Consider the following 25,171-nt stretch of genomic DNA (forward strand, 5'->3'; position numbering starts at 1 on the left):
CCCAGCCATTAATTTTGGCCCAGGATCATGGGGACTTGTCCATCTATCACTCCTAATTGACACTAAATGATCTGTCAGTTTATTGATGAACGGCAGGAGTGGAATTGTCACAATATATTTTACTTTCTAACAACTCCTCCTGACAATTTTACCTTGTCCATCTCACTCTCCTCACATAAATCTCCATTGGCTGCTCGTTCCTTCTCACGGGCCATTCTGGTGCCAGCCACTTCCACAGCATCTGCACGCGTCAAGGACATCAAGATGGCGGTAGAACAGCCCGTGTGCTGGTCCTGAGGTTGCCCCCTTCCCTCCTCCTTCTCTCTTTCCCTCTTGCTTTTTTTTTTAATGGCAGAGATGTTCCAAGAATACTAAAGGGCTTCTGTCCTCTCCCTCGGTGTCATTGCCATACCAGAGTCTCTTTACCTTCTTGTTAGCAGCGAGTAGTTAATTCTTATTAGGCTACCAAAGTGTGAAAGGCAAAAAACTCAGAGCCGCCAGGCTCCTAGATCTGTGAGCACAGTTGCAGACCTGTGTTCTGTCCTCTTTAAAGCAGCTCTGTTCCAAGCTGGCCATCCCCATAGAAGTCAGTTTCTTAGAAAGATGTCGCCGAAGGTGGGTTAGCTGGAGCCTGCCCACTGGTGTGCCGTGTGCAGGATATAGGTGGGCCTTTGGGGCCCAGCTTGGAGCTGCCAAGGACCCTGAGCTGTCACCAGTGGCCACAAGCAGGCTCATCTGTCCAACCCCAGTTTTCTATTCAGCTTTTACTAAGTGCCCCCAAGTCTTGAAAGAGATGGGGAGGCACTGGGCTAGATATATATAATGGTATATAGTTACTGTGGGTATGAAAAATCCTTTATCCTTTATGAGGCCAAGGATGAGCAGAGGCGCTTGACAACATATTAAAATGTCATTGCCCTCCTCCCTCCTTCCGTTCCTGTTGAAGATAATTTTTGTTAACTGATAGGGACTGTTTTTGTTTATTAACCATCCTTCCATTATCATGCCTATCAAAATTAATAATGGTTCCTTAATGTCATCTGATAGCTAGAGTATATTCACGAGCACTTCCATTGTCTCGATGTCTTTTTATGGTTGATTGTATAACAAAAAGGGCAAATCAAGGTCCTCACCTGTACATAGTCATTAGATGTCTTTAGTCTCTTTCATTCTGAGCCATCCCCACCCCACACCCACCTCTTTTTTCCTCCCACGCCATTGATTTTTTTTTTTTTCCTTTGAGAAACTTGTCCTACAGGGTGGCTCACATTCTGGATCTGGCCTGTTGATTCCTAGTCGTGGTGTCTGACTTGCTCCTCTGGCCCCCATCTCCCAGTGAGGCTGGAAGTTAGATCTAGGTCAGCTGATGGTTAGACACAGACTCACCATCTGGCAGAAGCGCTTCCCGGGTCGTGTTGTGCACATTCTGCTGCATCTCGTCCGTAGGCACAGGTGTCCCGGCTCCCACTGCCAGTGAAGCTGTGATGGGTCCTTGGAGTCAGGGGTGTGGCCTCCATGTTACATGGCCCACCAGACGCCCACCTACTGGTCAGAGTATCCACTGATGACTGTTGCCTTGAGCTGTGATTTCATTAACAGGTGTCATATGGTAATTTTCTAATTTTCACTCATAGAAAATTAGAAATTCTTCCATAAAAATACTTCCTCTACAACTGTTTGGTTGCCTGAAATACAATTCATTATATCTTTCATCCTGCTTTTCCCCCTACTCCATCCAGTCTTTTTAGTTTGAAAATTTTCAAATCTATAGAAAAGTTGCAAGAATAGCACAACAAGACATCCTTCCCATTGCTAATATTTTACTGCACGTGGCTCTTTCCTCATTTTCTATTTTTTTTTTTTCTTTTTCTGAACTGGTTGAGAGTGGCAGCTGCCTTTGCATTTGCATTACTTACCACTTGACATATACAGGTTCTCAGTACATACGTGGTCACTGAGTCTTTTGGACATTTCTTACAGAGCTCCAGTAATTAAAAAGGGACCAGATATCCTTGAGCCCTTGACCTTCAGAATTCTCATCAATAGATATGATTTTGTTTAGCAGTATGGAGAATTTCTTTTCCACATGCTGCCCTGAGCTGTGTGCTGCCCTGGGATCCCAGAATTGGCATGACCTGGCAATGTCTGCAGCGGTCCTGAGCACCACGAGTGAACATTTATTTAGCTCTCAGCAAGGTTGATCAAGTATCAGAGATGAGTGTCCAGTGTTGGATGAAATCAGATGAGGCCATTGCACAAGAGATGGTTGAGAAGGGAAGTCTTGATAGGTTATTGTGCATCCGTTTCCAAAAGCTGTGCCCAGGGCTCGGGCGCCATGGCCCTGTTATTGAGGATTTCGGAGATGCCCATGTGAGCCCCCTGCTTGAACCTCTGTCTTGTCTTTGTCTTTACTGCTCCTGCCTGCACATGTGCTTTTCCTCCACGTGGCTTCTGAGACGCGACAGATTAAAAAAAGGTGGCTTCAGGACCAAGCAACAACATACCTTTTTAACGTACACCTTCCATTTGTTCAATCTGTGTGGGCTCCCAAAAAAGGAATTTCTCGTCTTGCTCTCAAGCCATGTTCAGAACCTGGATGGAAAGATGATAAAGGACAATCTAGATAAGTTTTTTACTTTAATGAACTTAGAGAATCCACAGGGATTTTTTCGGCTTGTTGATTTGTTTGTGTAGACCATTGAGAATTTCATTGCGTTGTTTATCGCTGTAAATCATTTATGTTCAGTCGGACCTGAAGATGAAATAGATACCAAAACTGCATCCATTAACATAACGAGTGAAAAATGTGTCCTCAAGAAGTGGGGAAGAATGTGTGATTTGTTGAGCTCATTCTGTTCTTACACTCTCTTGTCTTCAAACGCTTGTACTGTGTTGGTGGCTGGTAGGTAGCGGGCATGAAGGCAGGACTCTGCTGAACTGTCCTCTCCGACTGAGCCCCGAAGTGTGCACAGCCATGAGGTAGTCACTGCAGGTCACTCTCCATGGGCAGAGGCGAAGGTGAGCGTTGGTTCATCCTGCAGACACGGGGACAGACTGCTGCACCTCGGCCAGCGCGTGCCGCCAGGTCTAACTCTGGTCGACAGAACCCCTTTCCATAGTGATGATATTCTTCCTCTTTGTGGAGTAAGGTCTGTTTGACCTTAAAACTCAAATGTAGCAAAGTTGAGAAAGGTGGCTCACTTCCTGAACACAACTGTGACAGAGAGAAAGAGTAGGACGCAGAGACAGTGCAGATCCTTATGCTGTAGACACTGTATCACTGCACCCCGTCTTTCGAGACATCAGAACTCTGAGTGAGTGTTTAACTTTATTTTTTTTAAATAAATTTTATTTTTCAACTCTTATTATTTTTATTATTAAAGTATAATTGCTTTGTGATGTTATGTTAGTTTCTGCTGTACAACAAAGTGAATCAACTATATATACAGGTATCCCCGCCCTCTTGAGCTTCCCTTCGACATCCCCCATCCCACCCCTCTAGGTCATCACAGAGCACCGAGCTCAGCTCCCTGTGCTATGCAGTAGCTTCCTGCTAGCTCTTTTACACATGATAATGTATTTATATGTCAGAGCTACTCTCCCAGTTCGTTCCACCCTCCCTGTTCCCCCTCCTGTGTCCATAAGTCCATTCTGTACATCTGTGTCTCTATTCCTGCCCTGCAAATAGGTTCATCTGTACCATTTTTCTAGATTCCCTGTATTTAAAAAATCATGGTATAGAATTCAAAAGATTAAAGAGACTGGGATCGTGAAATTTGCTAAGACAGTAAATCTTAAATATTCCCACTCTGCATGCACACAAATGGTAACTGTATGAGATGATGTATGTATTAAGTTGATTGTGGTAAACGTTGTACACCTTAAATATATATAATCTCTGTCAGTTATGCCTCATTAAAGCTTAAAAAAAAAAAGGCTGGGATATAAAAGGAAAGTTTCTTTCTCTGTTTTTTGTGCCCCCAGATACTCAGATCCCCTTCCTGTGTCAACCACTGTTCACTAGTTTTATTGAGTTTCCTGCCAAAGATACTCTGTGCATTTATAAAAAAATAAGTTAATGTGCTCTATAACTATGCCCCCCCCATAAACGGTAGCACATCTATTCTGCATTTTTCTTTTATCATATAAGAGTATTTCTTGGTGATCTTTCTGAATCTCAATACAGAGTAGACCTGCATCATTTTTAAGGGCTGCATAGTACTCCAATCATGAGCAGACAATAGGCATGATATTCTCCCAGGCTGTAAAAGGAGACTTGCATTTTTTATTCATGTAGCTGCTGTAACATGACTCTTTAGAAAATATCAAAGACTTCAGATACAGTACATATAAATTCCATAGGCTGGAGAACGAACAGGAAGCATATATCGTTTTTTTCATTGAAGATTGAGAGAGGCACATTTTCCTGCGTTCCCATTTGGATCCATGAAAGTGATGTTCTGTGTTCTGTTCACTGCAGTTTAGGGGCCTGGATGGCTCGTCTAGTGTCACAGAAGCAGTTTACTTATGCAAATGACTAAATATGAAATAATTGGAATCTTGCAATTCTGTCAAGTGCCTCCCAGTTGAAGGTGATAGCAGTCTGTTCCCGTAAGCCCCGCCTGGAGTAGCATTTGGATACTTCCCTTCCCGCTCTGAAAGGTGGAGCAGTCTTCAGACTACTGGGCTGCTACTAAGGCTGCCTGGGCAGCCCTGCGCAGGCCCTCCCTGGAGCAGAGGTGAGCGCCTGGTGCCCAGGGAGGTGGGGAGGGTGCATGCAGTGACTGGAGATGGGCCTGCCGCCCGTGCGTGTGCTCCTGGGAGGGGACAGCTGAGGCCGGAGGCTGCACGGTGCCCAGGAGCCGCGTTTCTAGAGCCCACATCAGCGGCCCTGCTTCCCAGGTACCTGCAGGGAGGCCTGTTGGAAGGGCTGCCTAAGACTGCAAAGTAACAGGCTGCGATCCATCCCTACCCTGCCCAGCTTCCCTCAGGCCTGCAGCTTTTCTTGACTAGTTAAACTACCCTTGAGTTTTATCTTTATGACTGAAAGCCAGGAGCGATTCTAGAATAGGTTCTTGGCATGTCCTATGAAGGCTTTGACTTTTGGTCCTTTGCAGTTTCTAGTTTTGCAGAGGTACAAATTCTTGTGTGACTGGAGCTGGGAACCAGGGGTAGGATTGTAAAAGAGGGAGTCTCAGGTTCGGGAAGGGATTGACAGGCCCACAGAGGGGTCCCTTAATTTACAGTAGCCAAGAAAGCACAGCGTCCTATGGAATGTTCATGTGCCTCTCTGGACTATATCACTTAGAGCAGAGATCTGGAAACTAGAAAGTGAAAGTGAAGTTGCTCAGTCGTGTCCGACTCTTTGTGACCCCATGGACTGTAGTCCACCAGGCTCCTCTGTCCATGGAATTTTCCAGGCAAGAGTACTGGAGTGGGTTGCCATTTCCTTCTCCAGGGGATCTTCCCAACCTAGGGATCGAACCCAGGTCTCCTGCATTGTAGACAGACGCTTTAATGTCTGAGCCACCAGGGAAGTGAAATTAGAAGGTTCTGTCCAAATCCTTTCAGATTCTGGTGCCTCTACAGTGCTGCCCTCGGTCTGCCTGAACTCCTTCCACTGCTGGGGGATTCAGTGGAGACATTTATATTTTTTTTTTAAGTCTTTTGTAGTTATATAAGCAAACCAAGGACATTTTAATGATATAAAAATTCAAACAAGACATGAAGCTAAATTTGCCTGAAACTATCATTTCCTCCGATCCTAGTCATCTCTCTAGAAGTGGCTACTCATAACAGTTCATTGGTATCTTTTACCAACAATAGATACATAGTTTTGCACAATAGATACACCTTCAGAAGTATATATATGTAGTTGTCCCTCGGGATCCAAGGGGGGACTGCTTCCAGGACACCCATAGGTATAAAAATCATCAGTGTTTAAATCTCTTATATCACATGGCATGGTATTTGCATATAACTTATACACATCCTCCCATGTACTTTAAATCATCTCTGCATTACTTATGATTCTTAATATGATGTAAATGCTATGTAAATAGTTGTAAATACAATGCAAATGCTATGTAAAGAGTTGGCAGGGTGTGGCAAGTTAAAGTTTTGCTTTTTGAGATTTTTTTTTCCTTCAGATATTTTAAATCTGTGGTTGGTTGAATCTGCAGATGCAGAACCCATGGATATGGAGGGAGGACTGTGTGTGTGTGTATGTGTACACATATATTACACGCAAATACACATATATACAAACACACAACACCCCCCCTCACCCCTGCCATGTTTTTTTAAACAGCTCCTCTTTAGGAAATTTGCAGCTCCATCCTCTGACCCAGATTCCACCTTCTGGGGCCACATTGCAGAACCACGTGTAGACAACCCACATGCCATGCCCAGCCCTCTTGTTGTATGGATGGGAAAACACACACACACATGGTGTTCATTGTGGCTTTGGCACTGGCTGGTGTGCTAAGCACAGTTGTCTTAATTTATCCTCAAAGTAACCCCCCCCCCCATTAGGTAGGTTCTCTTATTATCCCCACTAAAAGACAAGGAAACAAAGCTTCAGAAACGCTGACTAACATACTCACGGTCACACAGCCAGTAAGAGCCTGGCAGGATTTGAACCAGGTGAGTCTGACCGTGGGTCATGCTCTTCTTCTCTGCACCTTGACACCTTCTGTTTCGTGCCCTTGACCCCTGGTGTTGTGTGTGTGCGCTGGCGGGAGTCTCAGCGGGTGTTCCCCGAGGGCAGAGCAGCACGCGGTGAACGCGCGACCCACGGCTTCCCTGGCTGCCTGCCTGCAGAGTTGGTGAGCACAAAGGATGCGGTCTACACAGGTCAAGGCCACGCCGGTCACACAGTCAACAGGCCCAATTGGGCTCGTGGTTCAGTTCAGTTAGGCATCAGAAACGTTCATTCCTTCTAAGCCTGCTGTGCCCTCCAAGAACTGGATCCGTCCCCAGGCAGCCAGCTATGGAGCCGGTTCTAGTTATAGGTTTCGGCCGTGACTCCTGCCAAGGCCAAGGGCAGAGTGGTCTATGGGCTCTCAGCCCAGAGCAGGTGCTCCAAGTGTTCACGAAATGAAGGCAGGCATCTGCCTGGGAGGTATTTCCCCTGCCCATCTCCCCCATACATCCCCCCTCCACTATCCTCCTCCTTCCAAGGGTCACTCCTTCCTACCCCGCGCCCCCCACCCCTCCCCATGCCTGCTGGAAGTTGAAACATCTGCCTGTGGTCTAGTCCCATCGCCATGTCCATCACCCGCTCCCCTGTGACCTTGGCGCAGGCAGGTCATGTGGACTCTTTGGGCTGAGGCTCCCAAGGGCTTTGGACTAGATGATCTCAAAGCTCCCCCATTCAGCTGTAGGATGTCACAATCCTGGGAAATCCCAGATGTTCAAGCCCTGTGGCTCCAGGATTTCTTCCCACCGAGCTCTGTCTGGGAGAAAGCGGGGCAGTCCAGCTTCTCCTGATGCCCCCAGCTCCACACCCTTGGGCTCTGTCTCTTCAGCGTTAGAGCTGAATGGTCTCTAAGGCCCTGCACAACTCGGAAAGAGTGTCTGCCCGTCTGACCTGTGCTTTCCGGACAGCCACTTGAGACAAATCATCTGGGTGCATAAACCACGGCCTTGAAATGGAACAGTCGACAGACCCCGAGACGCAGCAAGCCTCCCAGGCACAGGGGCCGGTGGAGGAGGCCTGGGTGTGCCCCAGTGTGCTTGGAGTAGGCAGAGCCCGGGGGAGACGGAAGCCTGCGGTCTGCCTGGAGAAGTGAAGGAAGTTGGTGGACAAGGCAGAGAAGGACCTGCATGCAGGGCCGTGAGTTCCAGGCATGTGCTTTACCAGGAGCCTTGGATGTGTTGACAGCTGTGACCGGTGGTGCAAGGGACGCACGATTACACCTCTTCTGAATGCTTTTCTGATGTGGCACCATCTTGGGGAATTTGCAGATGTAAAAAGCTGCCTGTTTCTCCCATAGAGGCCTCCTCTTAAGGGCTGCCCCAGCTCCACTCTGTATAGTGAGTGCTTCTCTCTCCAGGCTGGATGGAGTTGCGGAGAGGCCTGCTCAGCTTTTCCCTTGAGTTTGACATCCCTTTTTGTTCTGGCAGATTTTGGTGATGTCACTCATCCATTTCCAGTGAATTGCTCTCCTCATGTGTCCATTTCAAATCATTGCTTTCTCTTATGAGACTATTTATTAAGGTTACCTAATTATGATTTCATGAGGGTGGTTTTTCCATAGGATATGTGTTCTTCCTCACCTGGAATGACTTCTCATTTGCCACAAGTTTTCTTGTATTAGTGAGGTTGAATTCATCTGCAAGCAGCAGCATACGTGTGTGCTCAGTCACTCTGTTGTGTCCCACTCTTTGTGACCTCATGGACTCTAGCCCACCAGGCTTTTCTGTCCATGGTGTTATCATGGCAAGAATACTGGAGTGGGTTGCCATTTCCTCCTCCAGGGGATCTTCCCAGCCCAGGGATCGAAATCCTGTCTCCTGAGGCTCCTGCATTGGCAAGCAGCAGAGAACCGTATTAGTAGAGCTCTAAATGGAAAGAGGTGTATGTCAGAAAATAGGAGGTCCAGAACTTTGTGGTCCAGGGCTGATGTGGCAGCTCCGTGGTAACAGCAGAAGATGGAACTCTTTCCATCTTCCTGCCCACCATCCTTTGCATGTGGGCCTTTGTCATCATGCTGTGCCTCATAGTGGTATAATGGCTGCTGTGCCTCCAGACCTCACCTCTGTTTTCCAGGCAGGAAGAATGGTGGATGATATGGAGGAGAAGAAAAAGGGTTCTTTATTAGCAAGAATTTGTCTTTTGGAGGTGAGGGGGTAGAATATGCTTTCCACGGACTGCTGCACCTTTCTCATTGATCAGGAATGTATATGCTCATCCCTCAGTGCAAAAGAGGCTGGGGAGTAGAATATTTTTAGTTAGGCTCATTACGAACCAAAGCAGAATTAGGGTTTGAGTTGAGAGGACGAGGACAGGAGTTCTGAGTAGGCACCATGCTGTTTTCTGTGGTCGACTCCATCAGGCCGAGAGACAGAAACCACTGGTTGGGGTTCTTTCTGAGACTGTGTCATGTGATGTAGAGAGTCGGGTGTGCTAAGGAGCATAAAAACAGTCTCACCTAATGCTGGGAGCTTCTTAGAAGTAGGGAATCATTTGGAAAGGCCTCAAAAGGCAGAAAAATTTGCTTTTGAGACAGGGATAAACAAACGTGGCTGAAGTGAAGGAAGGGAGCCAAGTGGCCAAGTGGCAGAGGAAGTGGAAAGCAGTGACAAGGGTGGACAGCGTGAGAAGGGTGTGCACCGAGAAGGCTGAGGGTGAACCTGGAGACCGAGTCAGCATCAGGGGAGAGTTAGCATCAGGGAAGCAGCGGGCGGCTGGCTGGCGTGAGGACTAGGCGGGTGTCGGTGGCGGGCGGCTAGCCAGGTGGGGAGAGTGGGTGTGTCTCATTCCTCCAGGGTTGGCTGCCCGGCATGTTGGCTGAGGGGTTCCCGACAGGTTCAGCCAGAGGCAGCAGTAACCTGGGAAGCAGGGGAGCAAGGAGGTTAGAAGCAGAAAGTATGGAGCAATGGCTGTGCACACCTAGCCAGCACCCATCTCTGGGCAGGGGTTCCGTTGTAGGATTGAGGAGGAGAAAGACAGTGTCTTGAGCACAGGGAGTGGAGACTGGAGTTAAAAGCATCCTCATTATCATCGTAATGGAAGTAGCAACGGCTGTTCCCCGTCTCATCCTGTGTGCCAAGTACTGCGCTAAATACTTGATGTAAATTAACTCACTTGATTCTAATGACAACCCCGTGAAGCGAAATGTGGTGCTATCACCAGTTTTGCAGAATTTAAGTGACTTGCCCAAGAGCATACAGCCAGTGAATGGTGACGCTCAGCTTTGAACCCTCTGACTCCAGAGCCGGTACTCAGAGCCAGCTGAGCCCCAGGGCCTCCAGCCCTCTGGGAGCGGGAGAGCAGAGGGTTGACTTCTGAGGTGCCCTCTTGGGAGGTCCAGAGGGTCAGCAGGTCCTTCTCTCCAGCTGCTTAGAGGGAAAGGAAGTAGAAAGGAGTCATAATCAGGAGGAAGTGAGCCACCGAGGCGGTTAGCAGAGGAGTGGGAAGGGGAGGTACAGGCTCCCGGTGAAGCTGGGAGAGCGTGGCAGATTTTGACAACACCTAAGAAAAGAGACTTCCCTGGAGGCTCAGATGGGAAAGAATCTGCCTACAATGTGGGAGACCCAGGTTTGATCCCTGGGTCAGGAAGATCCCCTGGAGAAGGAAACGACAACCCACTGCAGTACTCTTGCCTGGAAAATTCCATGGACAGAGGAGCCTGGTGGGCTACAGTCCATGGGGTCACAAAGAGGTGGACACGACTGAGCAACTTCACTTCTTCAAGAAAAGAGGGCTTCCCAGGTGGGCTCAGTGGGTAAAGAACCCACCGGCAATGCCTGCCTGAGACGCAGGATATGCAAGTTTAGTCCCTGGGTCGGGAAGATCCCCTGGAGGAGGGCATGGCCATCCACTCCAGTATTCTTGCCTGGGAGCGTCCCACGGACAGAGGAGCCCGGTGGGGTACGGTCCCTAGGGTTGCAAAGAGTCAGGCACGGCTGAAGTGACTGAGCACACAGGGAAAGGGAAGGGGGGACCGAGGAGGAAAATGTCTTCAAGTCTTCAGTAGGAAGAGAGTCTGTGTGAACTTTGTTGTCTCTAGAAATGACTGCGTAAGGGAGAAGGGTCCCCCGCTTCCTTTCCCTGCTGTTCCCGTCCTCTTTCCCTGCCCTTCTGCTCCCTCTTCCCTTTCCTCTTTGGTTTTGTTTTCCCCACGCATTGACTTTGGGAATCTCCAAACCAGCACATGACAGTGATTGAAATTTTAGGGCTGGATTAAACCAGCTGTGGGGATCAGGAAGATTCCCCCGGAGAAGGGCATGGCAACCCACTCCAGTGTTCTTGCCTGGAGAATCCCGTGGACAGAGGAGCCTGGTGGGCTACGGTCCATGGGGTTGCAAAGAGTCAGGCACGACTTAGTGACTGAGCACACAAACCAGGTGTGGGAAAGGGGCAGCTTGGGAGGTTGTCAGAGTAGGAAATGGTTTTCATGGGAACAGACTCGGGGGGTGGGCAGTGGGGACCAGTAGAGGCAGGGTCAGCATCATTCACAGAGCCGAGGAAGGACCCAAGAGGTCACGAGGTGAGCCCCTTCGGTTTGGAGGTGGAGAAAATGAGACCTGGGGTGGTTAAGTGGCTCAGGGGTGGAATCTTAAGACTTAGAAAAGCCCGCAGATGTCACCTTGCCCCACCGCCCAAGGTTGTCCAGCTAATTAGTGTAATAGAATGTGCCTCTTGTTCTGCAGCCATGCCATCCTCAAACCTGGAGAGCGGCAGGCATTCATCTCAAGTTCATGAAAAGGCCGTGCACTTCGCTATTTGTGCAACAGCGCGTCTGTGAGAATAAAACCCGTCTTTACTGCAGTCCTCTGGGACCCTCGCAGAAATGAGATGTTGATCATATAAAGCAATCTTACTGAACAAAACAAAAAAAAAAAACTTTCAAGGAAAAGAAGTTGTGTCCCCTGAGCCAGCCCGTCTGCTAAAGGGGGATGCGCCGCTTTGCAGAGTGAGCCGGCTGAAAGCCAGCAGGGAGCGACGGGGGTGCCCGCCATTGGTTAGAATTCTCCCAGCATACATGATCTCCTTGTTCTCCCTTTGATGGATTCAGTCTCTCAAAAATAAAATGCATCTGTGAACATCATACCTGCCTTTTCCCTTCTCTTTTTAGTCCTTTATTGAGAAGTAACTGAAAGCCGTTTTCCTTGTCGAAGCCACAGCCCGGGCAGACATAGGTATAATTTATGCACACGAAATAGAACCCCTTTTATATAAGCTCGGTTCTTTTCTGGTCTGGTGGGCCTGCTGGTGGTTTTACTTTTTGTCCCGTCTTCCCTCACCACCGCTGGTTACTGGGGGCTAGGCCTCTTTCTCCTGGTTTCACAGCGGTCATCGCACAAGAGGCCATATTGAGAAGTGCCAGAGTGTCCTCGGTTCTGTACCAGGGAGTCACTGGGTTGGATCCGGAGCCTTCCAGAAGGCTGCCCCACACAGTACCCTGCCAGGCCCCGGGAGGGCCTCGCACGTTGGCAGTGGAGGGGGGCCACCTCTAGCAGCAGGTACCACTGCACCACCTTCCCTGTGGGTAGCTTCTCACTTGGGTGAGTCCCAGTGTGATTGCGGGCCTGTGGGGGACCACAGGATGCAACGGAAAGACAGAGAGAACAACTAGTGAATGACCAGAATGAAGTCTCCACTGGTTTCTTTATTATGGAAGAAAATTCTAGGAGAAGTAAAAGACCCTGATCATTCAGTGTAAATCATCTCTAGTTTTTTAAAAAATGGACTGAAATAAAGGTTTTTAGAAGCACTGATGAAAGTTTGCCCCCTGACTTTGCCAACCAAGGTCCATATAATCAAAGCTATGGTTTTTCTAGTAGTCATGTATGGATGTGAGAATTAGACCATAAAGAAGGCTAAGCACTGAAGAATTGATGCTTTTTCAACTGTGGTGCTGGAAAAGACTCTTGAGAGTTCCTTGGACTGCAGTGAGATCAAACCAGTCAATTCTAAAGGAAATCAACCCTGAAGATTCATTGGAAGGACTGATCCTGAAGCTGAAACTCCAGTACTTTGGCCAACTGATGCAAAGAGCCGACTCACTGGGAAAGACCCTGATGCTGGAAAAGATAGAAGGCAGGAGAAGGGATGACAGAGGACGAGATGGTTGGATGGCATCACTGACACAATGGACATGAGTTTGGGCAAGCTCGGGGAGATGGTGAAGGACAGGGAGGCCTGGCGTGCTGCAGTCCATGGGGTCACAAAGAGTCAGATGTGACTGAGCAACTGAACAACAGCAAAAACTGACTTGTGGAGCCGTGATCTCCACTTACTTTGGTTACCACGTCCTGTGTCATTTCACTTTTCGTCCTTGTGGCCACATTTCCCAGAGACCAGCCCCAAGTCTCAAAGTTACTGTCTCTCCCATCGGCTTTCAGCCCCCTCCAATTGTATCAATGGGAAAGTCTCAGTTTGCACCTAGTATTTCCTTAATACCTTGCTAATCTACCTTTTTAACAAAGGAGGAATATGCCATAGGCTCAGACTTTGGCAAATAGCAATATGTAGCTATAATAAATTTTGTGTTTTGTTTAAGCTGTATTGTTTTTTTTGTAACTACTTTCTCTATGGTTGGTAATGCAGAATTTCCATTGAGAATGTAAAGTTTTCTTTTAAGTAAATTAAAGTAAAAGTAAGGAGTCAACGTATAAAGTAGTTGCAGGAAGTCCACTTACAGCAAACTGCGTGAGGGTGGCATCTGAGTGTGGCGGATTTTTCGGCAGCACTTCTTCCCAGAGATTTTTCCTCCCCATCCTTCTCCAGCAGGAAGGATGACTGAGTGTCTTCCACTTAACCCTTCGTGCTGCTTTTGTGTTGCCGGATATGTGGTAGGTGGCCTACTGTTCATTGTACCCCCTCTCAATTGTCTTAGTAACTTGAAGGGGAAAAAAGGAGCCCAGTGAAAATGTATAGCACCCCCTTTCCATCCCTGAGCGGTATCAGCTTCTGTGTTTCTGGGGTTGATACCTACATGGAAGAGCTTCTTGTTCCAGTCTGTCAGCACGTCCAGCCAGTTCCTCCGCCCTTCTCATTCTCAGCCACCACCCTTCTCAGCCGCACCGGCTCCCCTGCTCTTTTCTGAGTACACCTGGCCCTTTTGTGCCCCCTGCCTTTATTCAGGTTTTTCTCCTCCTGTGACTTTTCTGCCAGTCTCAAGCACGTTTTCTAGGGAGTCTCTCCAGCGTCACCCAACCAGAAAGATTAGTTCTGTCTTTAGTGCTACCATGATATTTCGCTCTGACCTCACTTGTTCTTTTGGGCTTCCCTGGTAGCTCAGATGGTAAAGAATCTGCCTGCAGTGCAGGAGACCCAGGTTCAGTCCCTGGGTTGGGAAGATCCCCTGGAGAAGGGAATGGCTGTGCACTCCAGTATTCTTGCCTGGAGAATCCCATGGACCAACGAGCCTGGCGAGCAACAGTCCATGAGGTCACAAGAGTCAGATACAATTGAGTGATCAACACACTTGTTCTGTTAAATCTGGGCCGTAATAGAAGCAGCAGTAGATGAGGGAATGTTGGTTTCTAGTTCTAGCTGTGTGTCCAGCTCGCCTTGGGTCTGTAATGAAGTCGTTTTGCATCTCCTGGTCTCTTTATTTCCTCACCTACAAGATGCGCAGGTGGGATGGTGGCCACAGTCTTTCAGGCACTGCGGTGGGTAAGACTTCTGGAGGCATTACTGCCATCTCTATAATGTTCTTTTTCTGCAGCCAAATTGTAAAATCCTGAGCAAAAGATCCACAAATCCCAACACCCACCATTTGTTCTAAATAAAATAGTGTTCATTCAAGGTACCTAAGATCTAGAGGTGTGAACTCTTCAACTTTTTACTTTATTCATATCAGGCATATACATACATATTATGTGTTCCCGTAATTATTTTTAGCTACTAAGACTGTCTCTATATTTCAATCTTTTTTTTCCTCCTGATAAATAAATGCTTGAGTTTGAATCGGAACAAAGATGTTGTTTTGAATCTGACCATCAGGGGGCAGACTTCGCCCAGGAATTGCCTTGTAATTCCCTATCCCTTCCACTTGGTATGGCTTGGGAGTCTACAGATAGGATTTGGAGATTGTTCTTCGTCTTTCTACTAGACACCTTGTTTGCTGATAATGCCAATAAGAGCTAACTGGACTCTAAGGTGATCTAAAACTCCAAAGTGCCAGAATTTGGGTGCTGGGGAGTTCTTGTTTGTTTTTAAAAAGAAAGGAAAACGAACAATACCTAGAAAAACACTAGACACTAAATGCATGAATGGCAAGAATTAGGAACCCAGGAGGAAAGAGGGGGTTTCAACTTTCAGGAGAGATTTTCAATGAAGAGAAATCTTTTAGCCGAAGAAAACTTCAGTTCATGAGAACTATCTGGTTGTTAATCAGCATTGTAGGTGTGGGGACACTTGGAGCAGATGGACCCCAGTTTTAGTGGTCCCCTGCCTGATGCTGAATGGACCTGGTAGCTGAGATTACAATGGAAGATTTCTCGTCTGCTCAGATTCGGGTTTTTGCTGTGAAGGCTCATTTGCTGGGTCATACAATTTATAAAGTAGAGCCTCAATGTTGGATGTCCTGGTGATGTGTTATATGACCTGGGACAAATGACCTCCCCTCTCTCACATCTTGGTAAAACTGACCTCAGCGAGGTTTGTGAGATTTTTATTGGACATTTAAGAATTATGAGAGTTGAAAACCTCGCAAGAAAGTGGTATTTTGCCTGCTTTTCCTCCAGAGAAGTGATATGTTTTGAAAATATAAGGTAGCTTTAGCTTCACTTCAGCTGGTCTCTCACTCCTGCTCTTGCCCTTGCTAAGTATTTATGAATTTGGTCCCTGGCTGCAGAGTTTCTTCTTTTTATCATGGGAGCCCTGTAAGCCCCTTACGGGGGCTTTAGCGCTTCTCTCATGGGCCACAAGTTGTACTAGTAACCACTTGTCCAAACCCTTCACATCCCTCGCCGGTTAGAGACCGTGGCCCAGGCAGGGTGGGCCGGTAGAGTGTCTTCCACTGGGCGCTTCCATGTCCAGCACTTTGATCTATTTTAAGCCTGTGCTGTCTTGCAGCAGGGAGGTGAGTCTAGGGTCCAATATGTGTTATGGATATTAAGAGACTTCAAGGACACTTCCCCCCATTTATCCCAGTTATGTCCCCTGCTAAAATAGGTTAACGGTGTCTAATTAACCACTGAACATTGTCATGCCGCATAAAGATAGCATCCTGGCTGTTCTCTGAGCCGTGGTGCTTTATCTCCATTTAGATCTCTGCGGTATTCCATTAAACTCGAGAGCAGCATTTTAACTGAGATGATGTCTACATTAGAGCCGCCTTTCACCCTTCAGCACGTGACCCGTATAGGCAGCAGCTGAGGCCTTCGGCCTGACGCAGGAGGGCAGGCAGAGGAGATGGGCCGCACAGGCCGGGAGGGTTTTCACACTGAGGTCCTTCTCTGCCGCTGAGCCCCAGGGTGAAACCAAGCATCCAGGATCGGGCTGTGGTTCTGTGTTGCTGCAGGGGAGATGTGCTGGAAGCCGGCAAGTTTGTCCTCCGCTGACCAAAATCATGCCCAGTGCATGTCAGCGTGGTCTCTAAATGTCAAAAGAAAGGAAGTGCATCTGAGCAGAGGAAGTTTGGAAAGGCGAGGACACGGAGGGAAGGGTGACCTGGCTGGATGGGGTCTCCTCTCTGCCATTACGCGAGCTGTCAGGTTGTAAATAAAAATACACGAACAGTGACGCAGAACAATTAAGCCAACATTAACTACCCCCTGGTACAAAGCTGTCGTGCTGCTCTAAGTCAGAAGTCTTACAGTCTATATCCTCGTCTTATCGTGGAAAATATGAATTGAATTTCAAGCAGAATGTAGAATGAGCCCTTCCCCTGGTCAGCAGAGCTGCCTGCGTGCCTGTATCACGTAGGGGTTAAGAACTGGAATTTGTATTCCGGCCCGATCACTTTCTAGCTGGGTGACTTTAGTCAGATTAACTTTCCTTCTCTGAGCTCCAGGCTCCTCATCTATAAAAGGGAGCACGTTAAAGAAGGTAATGTGATAAATAAATAAGGTAAAATGTAATGCTTATATCGTGTTATATAACAGGGATATATAAATAAGAGTGCCTAGCACCCAGGGACGGGGGAGCCTGGTGGGCTGCCGTCTATGGGGTCACACAGAGTCGGACACGACTGAAGTGACTTAGCAGCAGCAGCAGCAGCGCCCAGCAAGCCCTATAAATGGTAACTGTTGCTGTCGTCAGTCATCAGCTTTACCGGTCTGTGTGGGTGAGGGCCTGGGAAGGGTCTTTTCCCTGAGAATTGAGGGTGAATGTGTGGAGCTGAGGAGGAAACACCCAGTGTGTGGATGGTAGAGAAGTGGGGGTGAACACCAGGAGGGGACTGATTGAGTGTGGAGCTGAAGGACTGGGCTTTAAAGAAAAGTAGGGAAAAACCAAGGGACTTTTTTGTTGGTCCAGTGGTTAAGACTCCTCTCTTCCAATGCAGCGGACACAGGTTCAATCCCTACTCAGGGAACTAAGATCCCACATGCTGTGTGGCACAGCCAAAAGATAAAAACAAATAAAAATAATTTAAAAATAAGCAAAATAAAAATAAAATAGGGAAAACCAGACAATGCCCCTAACCTTGATGTCTCCACCTGGGAACTTAGTGTTTAAAGAACAGACAACTTCTCATGAAGCTGAGTGATCTTAGTGACTTGAAAAGCTCCACACAGAGAGGGCCGTGGTTTCCCTTCTTGGCAAGTTACCTACCAGGTCCAGCCATCCCTCGCTGCAGAGCAGGAGACCAGGGTGCCCTTACTCCCGTCACCCTGTCTCCCCAAGGTGGGAGGTGAGGGAGAACATGTACTCTCATTGTCCGGAGTTAAAGCTTCATTCTGCAAAATGGCCAAAGCAATCAGCAAGTGATGGAGTAGCTCTTAAAAAGAAACCTGGCATTTAATTAACTTTTCAAAGTGCTGGTTCAGCAACCTCTGTGTTTTACATTTTGAATATTGAACAAGCATCTCTAATCGGACCTGAATTGCTTCTGGGCCTCCCCGGGTGGAGGGCACCTGCTGAGCTTTTACGAACACCGGGGAATCCCAGCTGAGTCTCGGAACGCCAGTTCAGGGTCACTCGGGAATGGAGCCTTCAGTCCATGAGGCTGTTTCCTTCCTCCCCTCAGCCTGTCACTTGTGTTAGGAGAAAGGGCTTCCCTGGTGGCTCAGGTGGTAAAGAATCTGCCTGCAATGCAGGAGACCCAGGTTCGATCCCTGGGTTGGGAAGATCCCCTGGAGAAGGGAATGGCTACCCACTCCAGGATTCTTGCCTGGAGAATTCCATGGACAGAGCAGCCTGGTGGGCTCCAGTCCATGGGGTCACAAAGAGCTGGACACGACTGAGCGATTAACACACAGGGGAGAAAGTAGGCAACTCGGAAGGATGAGGCAAAAGGGCTTACCTCCTGCTGCTTAGCAACTAGCGAGTTCAGCCTGCTGTCTGACATAAGGTTTCAAGTGGTGATTCTCACATCCATGACTAGGTTCCTTTTCTAGAAATTACTCCCTCGGGGGGCCTGGGGTGGACACCGCAAAAGCTCCCCAGGGGTGATTCTCTTGTGGTCCACTGGTTAAGAACTCCTCATGTAAAGGATTCTGTCAAGTTTTCAATGAGCTGTCTGTTGTCTCCTGTAAGTATGGAAAACATGCGAGCCCAGTAAATCCAAGCAGTGTTCGGGGAGCCCAGGGGACAGCTAAGAATCAGTGGGTACCTGCTTTTGCAAGGGCTCAGGGCAGCATATTTGGAATCTGGGGTGGAAGGTGGGCGATGGGGAGTCTCGTTTCAGCCTCACCACCAACCGGCTCTGTGACGTGGACAGAAGCGCACGGCGCGACGCCCACGGTCCCAGTCTGTGCGTGACACAGTGCTCCCGGAGCCTGCGGCTGCATCCTTTCCAGAACGACTGCTGATAGGCATGAGAGTCTCTGAAGATCCCAAAGCATGCTGTGTCTCTATACAGTGGGCTCCTCAGTATGATAACTGCCAGGCTCCCAAACCCTCTCACAGCACCTCTGTGGGAGCCTGGGGCGGAGCTGGCCGCCTCTCTGCAGTCCTCCTGCCTCAGGCTTGGACCGGCTCACACCGTGTCCCCGGAAATGTGTCTGCAAGGACAAGATGACCCAGAACCCGCTGTCCCCTATGTCAGCCTCCACCCACCCACAGCCTGGGAGAGACGGGACTGCAGCCCCACGTCCTTCCTTCTTGGGTTGCCTGATGGGCAGTGATAGAACACCACGTGTTGTTTTTTTTTTTTAACCTATCTCCAGCAATTTTAAAAATGTACTCTCCATCATGACTGGGTATATCCGTATATAAACCTAAAAAAAAAAACTTACATAATATTTATCTTTACGATTTGCAATATACCCTCTTCACTATTCTTTGCTATTGAAAAAAAAAGAAAGATTAAAAAAGAAAGGCTGCTGGTGATCCTCTAAATGGGTTTCACGGCTCACTAATGGGTCATGACCTGTGGTTTGAAAATCCTTGTGCTAGACTTCACGTCACTGCATGGCCCGAGGTGCCTTTGGGGACTGACTGGTCAGGTATAGTAACTCTGTGAAGTGGGGATCGTTTCAGAATAGCTCCTTGACTTATATCACCAAGGAACAGAAGTTACTTGCATAGTCACGGTTCTGTAAAGAAATGTACCCTCTGCCTGTTCTCCTGAAGCATGCTTCCCACTGCCTTTTGCTTTCTCACTTTTGGTAGCTGCACAGCTACGGGAAATGCTTCACTTGCTTCCTCAAGCCGGCACCGCAGGCTCAGTGATAAAGAGCTAGTTCAGTTCAGTTCAGTCGCTCAGTCGTGTCCAACTATTTGCAACCCCATGGACTGCACTGCACGCCAGGCCTCCCTGTCCATCACCAACTCCCGGAGTTCACTCAGACTCATGTCCATTGAGTTGGTGATGCCATCCAACCATCTCATCCTCTGTTGTCCCCTTCTCCTCCTGCCTTCAATTTTTCCCAGCCTCAACTAGTAGGGACCTCCAGTTCTAGGAGGGCAGAGCTCAGGCTTGCAGTGGGGAGGGCACTGGGCACAGCCCAGCTTCCCCGAGTTTTCCTTAAGGGAATGTAAGTGCAGTATTGCCAGTGTTCATATTTGAAGAATTCAGAAATCCAGATTTTTTTTTTTGTACAAAATATACCAATTTGGACACCAAATTCATGTTAAAACAGAACAAAATGAAACCAAACCAAAATAATCAGTGGTGTGGCACGGCCCAAACTTACCTGAAGCTTGGTATGGCCTGAAAGTGGCCCACTGTTCTACAGGCAGGGTTTCACGCCATTTCTCTGAGGCCCCATACAGGTTCCCACTAGGCTTTCCATCTCCCGAGCAGAAGGCTCTCCCAGAACCTGCTGTTTCTGGCAGGAGAGATGGAGAGACAGACAGACAGACAGAATGCCACCTGAGGACATCCCCGCCCTCCATCTCTGGGGGCCGTGGTCTCTAGTTCCAACTCCTTCCCTGCAGGATGCAACGAGATGCAGGAAGATACTGGGCTACCCTGAGAGTGGGGCGGAGCAGGACGTGGGCTCAGCAGGAATTACACCGATTCAGATGATGAGTGAATAAATGGCAATTAATCAGCCTTCCCCCGAAGAGTAGCCTTATCATTATGGTTTCCTTCCGACCGAGTTACTGCTGCTGCTTCCCCCGGCACAGGGCTTCAGAAAGAACGATTCTATTAAAACTCCTGAGGGTAACCAAAGACGGCACTGCCCCTTCTGTAGAGTGGGAAGGTGCTGGCCTGGGCGACCACCTTCCTGAAGCCTGTTCCTCTCCTCTGATCCCAGTTTCCATACAAGCCTTCCTGCCGCTGGTGACAGAGGACCGGCTCCTTCGGACAGCAGGTTTATAGCATTCAACTTCACCACGACAGTCAGAGGCAGTGGTCCCAGGGTTTACTTTACCTTTCCCCTCTTGGGGAGAATTATTTGCATTTTTGCAGAAAGTGCCGGTTGGTTCCGAGGTCACTTTTCCTGGGGAGGGACTTCTTAGGCATCCTGCCTCCCGGCCATTAAGGCATCACCATCACCCTGTGCCTGCATGGATCATGGTGATTGATTTCTGACTTAAAAGATTTCATAAAGAAAACAAATACTCTCTTATCACAGAGATCGTCACACATACAGAAAAGTAATCTTGGTGTAATGCACGCTCAAATTCCCAGGAATTCTAATCCAAGCAGGTCACTGCTGAGCCTCTGAGAAACGCTGGTCTTAAGTCTTCTAAGTAAGATTGGCTAAAGGGTGACGACTGTTAAAGTTAAGATGTATTCCCCCTCCCCTAGACAGCCGATCCAGAAATCTCTCACTGCTGGGCCCAGCGATCTGCATGTCTGACAAGCTTCCCAGATGGTCCATACACACGTTCAGGTTGGAGAACCCGGGCCTCACATAAGCGTGTGAACAGGCCACCATCACTCACGGGGCCTTGTGGTCCTTCCCGTGGGGGAGGCAAGAAGTCAGGCCTGAACTGCGCAGCTGGTTCTTCCCCTTCTGCTCACGGGGAGCTACGTGTGTTCGCACAACAGCTCCAAACGAGACCCACGGCCTCCGTCCTAAGAGTGTGCTCCTGTAAACTGATCAGTTAACTGTTGAAAGAAAAAGAAGGCACGGTATCATCCACACCGCTTTTGAGTTTTGAGCTTCTCCTTCAATTTAAGCACTCAAGCTCCACAGCTTAATGTGGCGACATGCTGAGAAAAGGGCGTAAGAAGGCATCACCGTCACTCTCTCATCGGTTGTGGGCCTTGGTCTATAAAGAGGAATCCAGACAGATAGATCACTTGAGTTATTCTCATTTTACCCTACTTTTGAAACACCCCTCCAGTGTCCCACGCCAGTGCAGAGACTAGCAGTTTCTCATAAATTTTGTCTCTCTCTCTCTTTCAGGTCACGAAGGAGGGCTTCTGAAGAAATACAAGAGTATGTTTCCAGTATTCTTACAGCATCCTGTGTGACCCTACTCCTTCATGTGGTCTGTGTGGTCCTCATCAGCTCAGCCTTTGTTGAACGCAGCATCCGAACATAGACAGCAGGGAGTGGGCTGGGCTCAGGCTGGAGATCAGAGCGATAGTCAGGGGCTCAGCGAATGCTGCTTCTGCAGCTGAAGGGCTGGACTCTGTCATGGATGGCCATGTCCTGTCTCCCACGCCCTGGGTCTTAGATTGTACGTTCAGGTGTCAACAGGACTGACCCTTAGGTTCTGCTTTATTGATGAAGATGGGCAGAAGGAACACCAGCCTTCTAATCCTAGCCTCCTCCCCAGACATATCAAAGAGAAAGAAGGCAGGTTTCTAGGTCAAGACGGAGTGTGCAGGTAGGGCGGGAGGAGCATCCTTTCGCGGTCCGTGTGATGCTGCTGGTGGGATGGTACAGCTTGTGTGCTTTGCACGGCAGACCAAACTGACGAAGCAGGCCTGACCAAGCTGGTGGAGGAAGGTGGGTCCAGAGACATTTTCACCTAGGAAAAGGAATGGAAGCCGTCAAAATATAATAGGTTGTTCCTTCCTGTGTTTGAAACTCACTTCCTCCTTTCTTTTCCTTCTTTTTTGGTGACAGCCACCGCCTCAGACAGCAGAGCCTGGATAGGTCAGATGACGGAGGAGGTAAGATGCCCGTGGAGGAAGTCAGAAGGGCTTCCAGAGACGTCCCAGGGCATCTCCTGGGCTACAGCCAAGGTGCCATTTGCTGCAGGCTTTACTGGACACAACCCTGTGGCCTCGTCCTGGCCTGTGGGTTGCGTCTCTGTGCCTGGCCGAGTGCTGCTGCCCCTGCCTGGGATTCCTCCCCACTTCCTTATCCATTAATCCTCCTTGTCCTTCAGCACTCGGCCAGAAGCATCACTTCCTCTGAACTGTCTTCCCTTGCCATCCCACCCGCCGTCTCTGACTCAGGTGTTGTTTCTCCCTGCGCCCACAACCTCCTGAGCAAACCTCCATTGTAACGACCACCCCCCACAGCAATAATAGCTGGTACTTATTGGTTCTTTATTATTAGTCTCAGGCACAGTTCTCCCAATTTATAGATGCTGAAGCATTTCATTTTCACAGCAGCCCTATGAGGTAGTACTGTTATTATCCCACTTTTATATTTGAGGAAACTAAAGTACAGAGTGATGAAGTTGCCTGTGGTCACAGGGCTGAGTGACCGTCATGCTTTAACGCTTTATTGGCTCAGTTGTTCTTCCCACCAGGCTCTAAGCTCCTTGATAGTGGACACCTTGTCTTGTTTATCTTTGCATCTCTAGTGCATGCACATAGTTGGTTAAAGGCTGATGCTGTAAATAAGGGAGAAACAGTGCTTCGGTGGCTAGCAGCCGTGTCACAGCTGAAGCCCGTGTTCAGAACTCGAAGAGATAAAGTTTGTGTGTACCTTTTGCAGGAAACCTACTAGAGGGGAGGTTATCTTTAGGACCTGAATGATCAAAGCCTCTTTTTTAACTCACATATTTACCATTTCCTCAGTCTGTTCCTTTGTGTAGAATTCAGTTTCCATCTAGTATCATTTTCCTTGTGCCTGAAGCGCTTCATGTAATGTTTTATTTTTTTGTAGAGCGGGTCCTCTGGCAAGAAATTCTCTCGGTCTTGTTCATCTGAAAAATGTCTTTACTTTTCACCAGATAAAGGATTCTGGGCTGATGCCTCGGTTTTTCCTTTTAGTCTTTGAGGTACTTGGTTCATCGTCCGTTGGCTTGCTTGTCTGCCGAGAAGCCAGTGGTCCTCCTTATCTCTGCTCCCCTGTATGCACTGTCTTTTTGTCCTGCTTTTAAGACTTATTTTCCCTTATCTGTTATTCTCAGCAATTTGGTCGTGATGTGCCTTGTTGTGGGTTACTTTGGGTTTATCCTGCTTGAACATCTTGAGTCTGTGGATTTGTGGTTTTCGTCAGATTCAGATCATTGTGGCCGTTGTTTCTTTGGGTTTAAGTGAAGCGTGGTTGATGTACCGTGTTTTGCTGGTGTCAGGTGTGCCGTGTATTGATTTGACGTTTGCACCCATTAATGAGCTCATGATAAATCTGTCCCCATGCAAGTTACTACGATTTTATTGACCATATTCCTCATGCTGTATGTAACTTCCCAATGGTTTATGTATATTATCACCGGAAGTTTGTGCCTCTTATTGCTGTTGCCCAATTTCACCCCACCCCCTGCTCTGGCAGCCACCTGCTTGTCCTCTGTGTGTTTAAGTCTGTTTCTGTATTGTGTTTGTTTTGTTTTTTTAGATTCCACACATAAGTGAGGTCATATGGTATTTGTCGTCCTCTGTCTGATTTATTTCACTTAAGCCTAATACCCTCCAGGTCCATCCATGTTGTCACAAGCAGCAAGATTTCATTTTTTCATGGCTGAGCAACATTCCACTGTGTATGTATGTATATACACATCTATATGTTTGTGTGTATATATATATATTCTCTGCTAAGTCCCTTCAGTCGTGCCCGACTCTTTGCAACTCCATGGACTATAGTCCACCAAGCTCCTCTGTCCGTGGGATTTTCCAGGCAAGAATCCTGAAGTGGGTTGCCATTTCCTTCTCCAGGAGATCTTCCCAACCCAAGGATTGAACCTGGGTCTCCTGCATCTCCTGCATTGGCAGACAGGTTCTTTACCACTAGCACCACCTGGGAAGCCCTACATATATATATATATATGTAAGCGACTTAGCACACAGCATGAGCACATACATACATATATATATATATATATATATACACATATACACACACATATATGCACATACATATATATATACATATATATATATGTGTGTGTGTGTGTGTGTGTACGTGTGTGCTGTGCGCTAAGATGCTTCAGTCATGTCTGACTCTGCGACCCTTTGACTGTAGCCCACCCAGCTTCTCTGTCCATGGGATTCTCCAGGCAAGAATACTGGAATGGGTTGCCATTTCCTCCTCCAGGGGATCTTCCTGACCCAGGGATCAAACCCTGTGTCTCTTAAGTCTCCTGCATTGGCAGGCAGGTTCTTTACCACTAGCGCCACCTGGGAAGCCTTATATGTGTGTGTGTGTGCGTGTGTGTATACACACACATATATATACACACCATGTCTTCTGTATCCATTCATCTATCAGTGGACACTTAGGTTGTTTCTCAAATCCCAGCCACCTAAACATTGACCTGTGTCTCCTCAACCCCACCACTCCACCCTGTGCCCGACTCGGGTTCCCTACCCTGTACCAGTGCCCGGGAAGCACCTCTAAGCAGAAGCTAGGGTGACTTCAGGGCCCACTTCATTCATTTCCCTGCCCTCAGGGGTCCCAGTTCTGTGTTACCTCTTTCCACTGTGTGAAAGCAGCTTGTATTTTTTCTAGTTTTCTGATTGTTTATAGCAGGAAGGCAAGTCTGGTACCACTTACTCTCTCATGGCCAGAAGTGGAGTTCCAAAGCTTT

At 48.1% G+C, this 25,171-nt stretch overlaps 1 protein-coding gene and 1 long non-coding RNA gene across 3 annotated transcripts in view; both read left to right on the plus strand.

Moving 5' to 3' along the window:
• IFT43 (intraflagellar transport 43) overlaps window positions 1–25,171 on the plus strand; it is a 103,527-nt gene that overhangs the window by 53,120 nt on the left and 25,236 nt on the right. The window contains exons 4-5 of the mRNA XM_055538720.1: window positions 21,649–21,681; window positions 22,318–22,364. Of these exons, the coding sequence (XP_055394695.1) occupies window positions 21,649–21,681; window positions 22,318–22,364 (80 nt within the window). The remainder of the gene's footprint in view (window positions 1–21,648; window positions 21,682–22,317; window positions 22,365–25,171) is intronic.
• Window positions 1,229–11,777, plus strand: LOC129621829 (uncharacterized). 2 transcript variants are annotated; one of them, XR_008699707.1, is made up of 3 exons: window positions 1,229–1,599; window positions 4,577–4,739; window positions 11,380–11,777. It is a non-coding gene; the product is annotated as an uncharacterized LOC129621829 (long non-coding RNA). The 2 variants fall into 2 exon arrangements; XR_008699706.1 differs by lacking the exon at window positions 1,229–1,599 and having other exon boundaries at window positions 4,491–4,739.

Source organism: Bubalus kerabau, chromosome 10, assembly GCF_029407905.1.
Source record: "Bubalus kerabau isolate K-KA32 ecotype Philippines breed swamp buffalo chromosome 10, PCC_UOA_SB_1v2, whole genome shotgun sequence".
NCBI classification, from domain to species: domain Eukaryota; kingdom Metazoa; phylum Chordata; class Mammalia; order Artiodactyla; family Bovidae; genus Bubalus; species Bubalus kerabau.